Below are 12,114 nucleotides of genomic sequence, written 5' to 3' on the forward strand. Positions count from 1 at the left end.
GTAAATATTTAAAAAAAATCAAAAAAATAAAAAACAAACTCCATAGTCCAAACCAAACAAACTATAACATCCAAACTTTAGGAAATTAATTTAACATGTATAGACTATTATAGTTAACTTTGTATAATATTATAAATTTTAAGCGTGTTTTGTGGGTTATGGTGGTGGGGGGTGAAAATGTTAAATGTAGAGATTGGATTAGGATAGTGGGGATGACGCGTGGTTATTTGTGAGGCAATGTGCGGTTGTGCATGGGTATCAAGATTGAATTTCAACCTCTTTTTTTTTCTTTTTTCTTTTTTTTTTTCCTTTTTTCTTTTTTCAAAATTTGAATTTCAAGGTTTGCTGATACATATGTGTCAGCTCAGTTCAGCTCTGTATTTAATTAAAGTGAGTGGTAAATTAGTTCTTTAATGATTCTAGGAACTACTATTCTTTTGTGGGACATTTTTATGTATTTTATAATTTTTATTTGTATTTTTATGTGCAAATTTTAATTATTAATAACGGGACAAAAAAAAGTTATGTAATAAAACGCTGTGTTTTTTTTAAAAAAAAAAAAGTAAAAAATGCAACTTATTTAATTTATAAAGATGCAGCATGAAAAACTGAAATAATGAGATGGGTATGTTAAATAATGTCACAAAAAACAATCCTGTAAAGACAACTCAGCCGATGACTCAGACAAGGATGCCGAATATGAATTTTTAACTCTAATATTTAAAAAAGAAAATGAAAAACCTAACAGAAGCTATATAATAGTTCTTATCAATTAAGAAGAGAAAACATTGTAATAAAACATTTGTTGGGGTTCGCAATAATTTTTTTTTTATTTTATTATTTTTTTTATTTTTATTTTTTGTTTTTCGGGGGTTTGGGACATCGTTGGGTTTTAAATAATTTAAAGCATGAAATCTAGCTAATGTTAGGTATACATTTACGATACATATAATTAATCATATCATATAATGAATTTTGTCCTTATTGATGAGTCAGTGTCATTGCAAGCTTGATGATAACGATGCTGAGTTGACTGTGAGAAATGATGATAAGAATAATTATATAAGATGAAAAATAAAATTGTTAAAAATACATGAACTATAAATAATTTTACAAAATTTTTAATCCTTGAAATAGGAAATATAATTTGCTATTTTATTTTTTTTTAATTAAGATATAGCTTTTAGACTAATTGGATGCAAATATCCTTTTCATGGGTTGCTGATGACTCTATGTTTGTCCTCTTATAAATGAGATTCTAGATTAATAATCATGACTCATTATGTATTTGGATTGTAAAAGGGGAAAAAATAAAAGGAAAGAAAAATAACCTCTCTCATATTTGGTAAACGTTTTAAATTTTGTAGGAAATTATATTTTGCTATTTTTATTTTTATTTTTTGTTTTAAAATTAAGAATATTTTTTTCTTGCATTTTAATATGTCTTCTTTAATGCTTGAAAATTTTTGTTAAAAAGAATAAACATTTAAAATGAAAATATGAAATAGCTGATGTTTCTTTGCTTTTAAAATGAAATATCAGTTATAATTATCTCTACAAAGAATTACATTCTTTAATGTGAATATAACAAACAACAATAAAATAATGTTACATCATTTAATGCTTCTAACATTGTTGCACAACCAAAATCAATATCGATTTAAGTATTAAATGCACTTTATTATCTTCTATTCAATAATAGGTTTCATTTTTAGAATCTCTAATTTTTTATTTTTTTATTTTTTTTCCTATTTGAAAGGGTATAAAATTTAGGTAAATCCCTTGAATGCTAATAGTTCATCCATGTACTTCTCATGTGCATGTTTTTTACCCCTAAATTTTTATTTTTTCTTTATTTTTACCAATAAATGGCAAATTTGGGATTTTCATATAAAGGAAAATATGAAATAAATAAAGACAACACCTGAAGTCATGAAGTACATCAACTTGGAGAAAATGAAAAAGCCAAATGGGACCTTCCTCAATCCAAACTTCTATACACGTTACAGCAAATTTGGCAAGCTTATGTGCTGCACAATTATTTCCAAGTTAATCACTAAAAATAAAAGAAAAACTACTAAAAGACTGAGTTAACAATTTTGGGATAACTTAAGATGAGTTAATGATCATTTTTAATAAAAAAAGAAAAAAAGAAAAAAATATTTAGTGTTAAAAACATGCGCATGAACAAAATAAATGGATGAATCGTTAAGATTACTTAATATTTAACAAATCTGTTTCAAATGCATAACCTTTTAGTTTTAGAGCTAAAAGATATCGAAAAAAAAAAAATGTTAGATGCTCAAAATGAACCTTCTCCAAATTAGAAGAGATATATATATATATATATATATATATATAATAATCAAAATGCATTTAAACCTATAATTAGTTAATAACTACTTATATCTTTCAGGATAAATTATTATAGATCGTTCTTAATTAGCATTTCCTCTCTTTTTTTTTTTTTTTTTTTCCGGAAATCTAGTTTGCATTTCTCTTAACAAATTGAAATGGCAAGTTTACAACACTAACCGCAATATTTTGTGTTATTCAAAACAAACATACAAGTTTACTAATAAATACACTTGCCAAAAAAAAAAAATGTTTGAGCAAGAAAATATAGCAGGGTTTTCATCCAAGAGTCATAAAAATATTAAAGATAATGGTACAAAATAATCTATAACCAAAATATTAAAACCCACACTATCGTTCTATAATGAAATCACGACGCAACACACGTGCATATATAGTTTATGTTGAAATATTCATGGTTCACCTTACACTAGGAGTCCTAAAAATATTATCTTAAACTGTCACAAATATTTTCGACCATGACTTTTCGGTGTCTTGTAGAGCCAAATATTCATGAAGGCTTTAATGTAAGCTAATTGAATTGTCTATCTAATCTTGTAATTATTGGACTACCAATAATTTGTAAACTCAACCACGAAATTTTTTTTTTCAAAAAAAAAAATATATATATATATATATAGATTTTCAATTAATGTTTTTACATGAATTGGTCCACATAACATCTGGTTTTACTACACCCAAAAAACATGTGGGATTTTATTTGTGTTTTTCTCTTCCTGTAGAACAAATACTTTGATTCATAGTGAAGCTCGCTTTACTATTAATAGAATATTTGGGTAGTGGTAAATTTAGTGGGAATTTAAAATTTTATAGGAAAGTAAAATTTTTTTCTATTTGGATCATTTTTAAAAAAAGGAATTTGTGAGCCCCAGTGGAAAATAAATCTCGTAATATGGAAACAGACAGAGAAAGTGGATCCTACCAAAAATATGTCATTCTAAAATTTTCTGAGAAACTGATATTACATATTTTTTAAATACAATTTTATTTTTTAATTTTAATGTGTAAATTTTTATAATTACTTATAAGTACTATTTTTCTCTATAATTAAACAAACACTATAAAAAAAATCCTAAAAAAACTCATTCTTAGGAAACTAATTTTCAAAAATCAGTTTCTCTCAATATTGTTGTTTTTATCAAACACCCCATAATTGTGATAATTATTGTAATTGGTTAGAAGAGGACCACCATGTTCGAAGTGGTCCAGATTGGTTTAATGGCTAGTTAGATGCAATTGTTTGGAGTGATAAATGTGATTTTTTTTTTTTTTTGTAATAGACCAATTACGTAAAAATGATTAATATATGAGTTGATGAAAATATAATAAGATGTTAAATATTAAAAGTGTCGTTAATTAATGAAACAATTGTTTTATGCATATACTTTGTTAATATATATAGGTAGGTGCCAAATATTAAATAATGATTACTTTGTTAACATGTATATATTTATATATGTATATATATAATTAAATTTTATTGAGAATACTAAATTAAAAATATTTTACAAATATGTGTTCGTAATTTGTTATGAGATATATATTAGCACGATATCATGATTTAATATATATTTTTTAAGCTGGACTATATATTTATATACATAAACTTGAGTGAAGTTAAAAAACATGTTATCTTGCTTTATCTTACTTTACGTTAATTTTGGAGCATATCTTTTTAGTTGTCGGCCGGTTGGTGAAGGGGTGATGGACAAAATTAGCCTCACTCCCTTCTTATGGGGTAGAAGCCAAATAAGGGAAAGTCACATTCAAATTATTAATTATTTCATGAAAGATAATATATATATAGCTTTCAGGTGCGCATCCTACCTAAAGTGTCATTTTCTAAAAAATAAAAAAATCTGTTTTTATACATATATATATATATATATATATATATAGCAAAATTGATATTTTTTTTTTAAATATTTATTTTGAATGCGGTTTACATGTAGATTGTCTGTAACATAGAATTTATATATATATATATATATAAATGTATATTTTAGAATTGTCCTGCAAAGTCCACTTTTGCTGGAAAAAAATACGAAAAAAAAAAAAAGAATTGTATTGATTTCAATGAGTATATATAATTAGGTCTATTTAATACAGTTTCTGCTTCTACTTTTATTTTTTCTTTTACTTTTTCAAAAATATTTTATAAAGAAGCCATTTTTTATTTTGATTAGAAGTATTTTTGAAGAAAAAAATTATTTCTTAAAAATTATTTGAACATTTTTTAAAATAGTTTTTAAATTTCAAAATCTGCTATCTAGAAACTATGCTAAACAGGTTTTCTAGAATTTTATAACAGCCACTAACATTGAAACTTATTATTATTATTCATAAAAATTATTATAATTAATTGATTTTATTTAATATAACTAAAAATCTATGTAGAAAAAACAAAGAACTTGTATTATTTTGCAATTAATAATCGTTATGTTCGTTTCAGTAAAACCAATTGATGAAGATCGTGTATATAAAAATCACTTTTATTTTTTTATTTTTTGATTTTTTGATTTTTTATATATATATATGTTTACAAATTGAAGGTAGACGAATCTATGAAAGCTCTAGATGGTAGAAGAAAGTTATTGGAATGAGAAAGATTAATTCATCAAGAAATTTACATTAACTATAGATGATTAATATCCAAAAACAATGATTAATTATACTCACTGGTCTTTTTATTTTATTTTATTTTTATTTACAACATATAAACAATGAAAATTATATTATTATTTAATAGATGATAGAATATATTATAATAAAAATAATAAAATATATAATTTAGATATAATTTACGTAAAATTTCATTTAGACAAATTCAGTTTTATTTTAATTACAGTTAAATTTATATTTTAAAAAATTATATTCAAAACCCATATGTAATTATTTTTTAAATTTTACATTTAAAAATTATACATGTAATTATGATAAAATTAATAGAATTTCAATAACATTTATCCTATCATTTATATTTTTTACCTTTCATCTTTAACAAAATATAATGTCAAAAGTATCGATGCAAAATTAATATTGTTTTTAAAAACTAATGTTTATGTTAATTTGGTGACAGTATTTTGTTGAGATTGAATTTAGAAGATTTAAAAAGAAAAATTTTCTTTTGGCACAGATTTTAGAATGGAGAAATTTAAGATTTATTATTATTGTCATTATTATTATTATTATTATTATTCTTTTGTTTGGATTTATAAAATTGATTTTTCTTTTTAAATTTTTTTCCAAGTATAAAACTGAGAATTGATTGATAAATGAACGTAACGTGGAGTTGTTGTGGCATTGACGTCATACTACGCTACATGTCACATCACTAATTATTTCATCATCATTTTTGGTGAATATTAATTATTTCGTCCTTTAATTGAATACAAATGTATTTTTTAAAAATTAAAAATTTAATAATTATTATGATTAATTATTATTTTTCAATAAGAATTGATCACGTATTCAAATCATATACTCTAATCAAATTTTAATTGCCAACATATATATTTAATTAAACTTCTAAAATATACACGTTTCTTTTAAATAATCAAGTTGATGATAACTACTAATATTAACTCTCAATCGGAGCTTTTGTATCGCCTTTTTTTTTTTTTTTTAATTTCAATGAATCCCCATTTTTAAGCCAAAAAAAAAAAAAAAACTCTCAAACCCTATTAAAAAATTAATGAGAAAATTCAGATTTTCAATTTATTAAAAAAGTTTTAAAATATATATATGATCATTTTAAAATTAGTTAGGGTAACTTTTAAGAATTAATCCTTCCACTTTACCATAAAATGCCTACATAAGGAGTAATTGCTAGCTAATTAAATCTATTTACTTTTTTTTAGGTACGAAAAAGTGGTTGTAAATTATCCCACCCATACATATTAAACCATTTTGTCTCCCCATCTAACTTTTACTTGTTTCTATAAACTATCAACGGACTTCAGCAACCAGAATACGCAAATAAAAAATTCACCGAAATAAAAAAGTGTAAATCCATGGTTTGACACACACGTCGTCGTTTTGGCTGTCACTGGTGGCTGAAAAAAACAGCAGTCAGGCTCAAGATCTACTACTCAGGAATCTCAAAGTCTCACACGGATATTTTATTTAATTAAACCAGGTAGATCTGCCAGGAAATTAAAATATCATTAATTTTAATTAAAAATCATGATAATTAAGAAAAAAATTTAAATTAAATAAAAATCGAAAATCGATCAATCTTTTTTGTTTTTCCACAGCTTGGATTGGAATGAGCTCAGACTCGGTGTAAAGCCACAGATCTGAATCGGGATTTTTGGTTGAAGATCTCTCAGTCTCTCAGCCTTCTTCGCCTCCATTCTTCCTCTGGTAACGTTCTTCTACTTATTTCTCTCATTTTTTTTTTTTGTTTTTTTTTTATTCGCTTTGCCTTTCTCTTTCTGATCCGTCTCTCGCTTCTTCTTCTTTTTTATTTTTTTATTTTTTAATCTCTTTTTGTTTCGGTGGTTTTGTTGGAAATTCTGTTAATTGCTCTCTTTTGGCATTTTGTTATTGTTGCTTTTGCATGTAAACTTGGCTTTTTTAAACTGAAATTTCAGTTTTTTTCAATTAAAAAATAATTTCTTTTGTTTGTTTTGTCATTAATTCCTGGGTTTAAATAAATGGGTTGTGCTTCTTTCTACTGGTTTTTGATTTAGACGTGCAGTTTCTGCTCGGTTATGTTGGTCTTCTTCGATGTTGTATTTGACATTTTCTTTATTTTTTTATTATTATTGATATATATATATATATATATATATATATATATTGTATTGTACTTTAGCAAATTGGAAATGGGTTTTGAGAATTCAGTGGGCATTCATTGAATGCTATATCGACTGAACAAAAAGAAGCTATAAACATTACCTAGAGTTTTCACGTCCAATCATATGTAAAAAAGTATGTAGGAATAGGATATCTCTCTATGCATTTTGTTTTTCATCTTGAAGAAGCACTTTTCGATTGGTTCATTCTACTGAACTTATCAAGTTACTTTGCATCATCAGAGATTGACTTTGATGGTCTTTTTGAATTTGGGTATGTTTAATCTTTTAATAAGAATAGTTTGTTGATAATTGTAATCTGGTATTTGTTTATTTTATTTTTTTCTGTAAATTTCATCTTACATTTATTTTAAAATAATAGTTTCATTTGGAAGTGATTAAAGGCCAGGGCACAATAAAAATCATATGGTGGAAGACAGCTAAGGTAGTTAAGAGTATCCCTTAAGTTATCTAGGAATCTTTGGAATGATGTTAGTTTTTTTTTTCAGTACGATGATATAAAACATGAATGGCATGCTGAATTTGCAGCCAAGATAGAGAAGAAAAAGGTCTACAATAACACATGTAATGGTATCTAAAATATCGATACAATGGATAAGGCCAAGGCTACTTCATGATTGTAGGGAAGCACTAATACTTGCAATTGCCTATTTCACTTGATGAGTTCCAGAAGTCAGTTTCATGCTGCTATTTATCCTTCACTCGTTCTTCAATCTCAACATCTTCTAAATTCTAATTGTGTGTTGCCATATGTGCTGTGTGTGTACCCTTCTAGCAACCATAAAGATGGTTGGAAAATTTAATATCTTCATATCATGTCTTTTAACCATTTTTAGGCTTCAAGTTTAAAGTACCACTGAAGATCCTAATGAAATATTATAGTATGAAAATTTTTATATTAGTTAGTTTTATTATCGATAACACTAAGGTGATGTAATTGGAAATGGAAAATCCATTTTATAAAGTTTCTGGTTCTGTTCTTAATTATATTAGTGTTTATAGGCCTATTACTATTACAATCATGTCAAGGAGGCCGGTGAATCCTGCAAGACGCGTTGCTGATGGTGGAGGCATGCCATTCGTGGGTTCCTCACAATCCAAAACACGCTCATCTCCTTTAATATCAATAGGGCTTGTTGTCACGGTACATTTTCATTTCTATTTTACTAACCCATTTTTTTTTTTTTTTTTTCCCATTTCTTCTTTTACTCATTCTATCACTTTGCATAATTAGTATTTAGCACCATGCCATGAGCTATTAATAATCTTGATTCGCATAATTGGCAAATCTGACCGAGTGACTAACTGGATGTGTACATCCACTCTTCTTAATGTTTAACATATGCATAACTGTAACACTATCATTGGACATAATTCTCCAAATAGGATTAATTTCAATATTGTAAGCATGGACTGATTTGTTCTTTCTTTGTAAATTTCAGGGTGCAGTTCTTCTTGTGCTCTATTGTTATAGCGGGCCAGGTTTGTATTAGGTTTTGCCAACTTCAAGACTGGCGACTAGTGTTAGAATATATCTATGAAAACATTTGCTATTATTCATTCTTGCACTTTGTGTGTGATGTTTGTTTCTTACATGGCAGGTGGACAGAGCGATAAACATATTGTAAGTCGAGTTGAAGGTAATTTAATGACATCATTTATGCTTCTAAACCAATTGGAAATATGAAGATTTTTGTTCATTGATTTAATCAACTTGTCTTAAATGAACTAACAAACATGTTTCACATTTATCATGACCTAATAGACCTACATCATTTGTTTCCAACCTTTCTTATGATGTGCCTTTTGACTTTTCTATGTTAATAAATCAAACTTTCTTGATTCTTTTAGATTTCTTGGATTCTTGGAGATATTATAGTGTGTACTTTGCGAAGTGTGGGAGGATGCATTGTACTAGAGTTTCTCCTAGTGGCATACCATTCTGTAGAATGATCTATTAAATGATTTTGTTACTCATTTTAGTTGTTTTAAAGGGCATAAAGTATTATTTATTAAGCATATATCTTGTAAGGAAAATTTTCTAGAAGGGTTTAATAATGTTTTTGGTTTTTATAATTGTAGTTCTATTAGCTTGCCATATTTTGTAAGATAGAGGAACTTTTTCCATTGTCAAGATCTCTAGCTTGTCTATGCAGGTGGGGCTTCATGCGCGTTTGAAGTACAGAGAGCTATGCCTATTTTGAAGAAAACATACGGTAATAGCATGCAGAAAGTGTTGCATGTGGGTCCTGACACATGTTCAGTGGTTACTCAGTTATTAAAAGAGGAGGATACTGAAGCCTGGGGTGTGGAACCATATGAGTTAGATGATGCTGACTCAAATTGCAGGAGTCTTGTGCGCAAAGGCATTGTGCGAGTGGCTGATATAAAGTTTCCTCTTCCATACCGACCAAAATCATTTTCTCTTGTAATAGTGTCAGATGCTGTGGATTACTTGTCGCCAAAGTACCTTAACAAAACTATTCCAGAGCTTGCAAGGGTATCTACAGCTGGTGTTGTTATATTTGCTGGTAAATCTCATTAAATTCAAGTTCTCTTTCATTTGTAATTCTTTTGCATACTCGAAAATTACATCTGCACTAAATATTAATTTACATCATAGAGACTGCTCTGGCTGGCTGATTTAAACAAGAGGAAACCGGACAATATAGATGATTACAGTCGAGGTTGTAAATCAGTCTGAACATACGCTTTCACATGAAAGTGGCACGAGTTCTGTACAAAAGCAACGTGTTTGGTTTCTAGGATTCAGTTATGTAAACAATGAAAGAGAAATATATGACACCTGCCTCCTACCCTTCCTCTTTCGTTACTCAATCTTCTCCTCTTTTTCAATGCAATTCTTGCTTTCATGCTGAAGTTGCAATCTCTCTACTCTTTCTCTCTGTCTCCTGTCCTGAGTTAATTATTCAAATAATATTTTCTGAGTTGATACAATATTATGGTTGGCTCTGGTTTTGACATTGTTGATATGAAAATTCTGAAAAGTTTTTTTATTATTTTTTTTTCCCCATTCTGAATGCTTTCTAAATTGTTTTCAAATATCTCTTCAAAAAGGAAGTGGCTTTATGAAGTGCTACTTCGTAGCTCTATGATGAATTTTCAGGGTATGGTATGATGAAAATTTGCTGTTTTATTGAAAATTTGAATCTAGAAATCTAATCTGATTTCTGTCTCAAGTTTCATTTGGTCTGAAAAAGATGGGATGATTTGATATATTTGATGTATTTTCCTAGTTACTGACTATAGATTGATGCTACTGTAAGGTATTAGTTTAATGCAATGTATACAGGCATACATACTAATTATCTTAGCAAGTTCGTCCTTTGAACATTATTCTATGTCAAGCTAACTGATTTTCTGAAATTATGGAAATGTCTTTTCATTGGTAGGTTATCCAGGTCAGAGTAGGGCTAAAGTTGCAGAGCTATCCAAATTTGGACGTCCAGTAAGTGAATTCTTATGGGAAATTGCTTTTATTCTTTAGTCATTGTTGAGTATTTGTAAGCATGTGATTTGGGTGTTAAGACAATAATGGATCATCACCATCAACTGAACAATACTGATGCACTATGAAACTTTAATTCTGACCAGAACTGCTTTTATTACCCATGAGAAGAAGACACAGTATTATGCTTTCAGTCTCCCATAGCCATCAGTTGACATTGTTAGTACGGTTGCTTGAGATGACTAGAGGGAGTAATATTACTGATTTATATTTTAGAGACAGAAAGTTCATTTGAGTAAATGTATGCTATATCCCTAGTATTTTGGGCTCCGGTATTACTTTGAATGTGGAGTGTAATACTTCTTCTAAGAATTCAAAGTAATATTTTCTTTCAGCCATATCTTTGATTTGTTTATAATTCTGACAGTTAAGGATCTGGTACAGATTATTTTGATTTTATCCCGGTGTAAATTTAATACAACATCTTGACCTAATTGTTTGGTTTGGAATCATTTATATTGATTGTTAGCTTGATCAGAAGTGGAAGTGTTTTATGGAAGCAAAGAACTATTGTGAAAGAGTAATGGTTTGTATAATTTCTCAGTTAACATTGCAAAAATGACAGTATAGTATGTTTAACCTTTTTCCAGGCGAAATTGCGTAGCTCATCTTGGTGGATAAGGTATTTTGTTCAAAACAAGTTAGTAGAGAATGAAGCAGCTTCAAAGAAGTTTGAACAGGCTTCAAAAAAGAGGTCATACAAGCCTGCCTGCCAAGTTTTCCACCTTAACTCTAATCATTGAGAATCTCAGCATGTATGTGTCACTGTTTCAGCTTTTAGGTGCAAAACACCCTGCCCTCCAGTATGCTTTCAATGCCCAAAGGGTTAATTTATATGTCATGGAAATTATAGAGCCATCTTTTTTTTTCCCCCCCAATATGTAGACAGTAGATATTTGATAATTGTATTTATTGAGGAAGTGATTTTCGTACGAATTAGCTTCCTTCACCTTTACCATGTATTCTTAAATTTTTATGTTTTCATAGTTATAAAACAAAGCCTTTTTCTTTTCTTTTTTTTTTTTTTTTTTTTGGGGTTAAATTATAACACAAATAATTTCCTTTTTCTAAAGATAAATATAAGTAAATATATATCTTTTTTGTTTTATATTTCCCGTTTGGATGTTACTTAGGAAAAATCGTTTTAATTATAAGTACATTTTGCCCCTCAATTATTTTTTCTGTCACTTTAATGCAATCTTTTATTTTTTTTTTCAAATAAATTTGACAAAATTAAACCATAAATATCAGTTAAAAATAAATGAAAATAAGATAAAATTATTTTCCAATAAAGTGACATTAAATGTGCATGATTAATTTTATTATAAAAAGAGCATAACTAAACTGTAAAATGTGTAACGATTTAGGGAGACAGAGCGTATTCAACCC

The 12,114-nt window shown here is 27.6% G+C and overlaps 1 protein-coding gene across 2 annotated transcripts; it reads left to right on the forward strand.

Moving 5' to 3' along the window:
• Nucleotides 1–6,373: 6,373 nt before the first annotated feature.
• On the forward strand, nucleotides 6,374–11,738 carry LOC107427449 (probable pectin methylesterase CGR2). 2 transcript variants are annotated; one of them, XM_048480607.2, is made up of 8 exons: nucleotides 6,374–6,514; nucleotides 6,633–6,741; nucleotides 8,199–8,340; nucleotides 8,639–8,678; nucleotides 8,798–8,836; nucleotides 9,353–9,727; nucleotides 10,610–10,665; nucleotides 11,316–11,738. In XM_048480607.2, exons 3-8 carry the CDS (start codon nucleotides 8,218–8,220, stop codon nucleotides 11,466–11,468), a joined length of 786 nt encoding a protein of 261 aa, XP_048336564.1. In that variant the 5' UTR covers nucleotides 6,374–6,514; nucleotides 6,633–6,741; nucleotides 8,199–8,217; the 3' UTR covers nucleotides 11,469–11,738. The 2 variants fall into 2 exon arrangements, with proteins under 2 accessions (XP_048336564.1, XP_048336563.1); XM_048480606.2 differs by lacking the exon at nucleotides 6,374–6,514 and having other exon boundaries at nucleotides 6,523–6,741.
• The last annotated feature ends 376 nt before the right edge of the window (nucleotides 11,739–12,114 follow it).

The sequence above is a fragment of the Ziziphus jujuba genome, chromosome 9 (assembly GCF_031755915.1).
Source record: "Ziziphus jujuba cultivar Dongzao chromosome 9, ASM3175591v1".
NCBI classification, from domain to species: Eukaryota; Viridiplantae; Streptophyta; class Magnoliopsida; order Rosales; family Rhamnaceae; genus Ziziphus; species Ziziphus jujuba.

Bases quoted from the DNA above. Each gene is read 5' to 3' on its own strand.
- LOC107427449 (XM_048480607.2), top strand. From the start codon at position 8,218: ATGTCAAGGAGGCCGGTGAATCCTGCAAGACGCGTTGCTGATGGTGGA. The intron at 8,341-8,638 runs GTACATTTTCAT...TGTAAATTTCAG, and splicing joins CAATAGGGCTTGTTGTCACG to GGTGCAGTTCTTCTTGTGCT. The intron at 8,837-9,352 runs GTAATTTAATGA...TTGTCTATGCAG, and splicing joins TATTGTAAGTCGAGTTGAAG to GTGGGGCTTCATGCGCGTTT.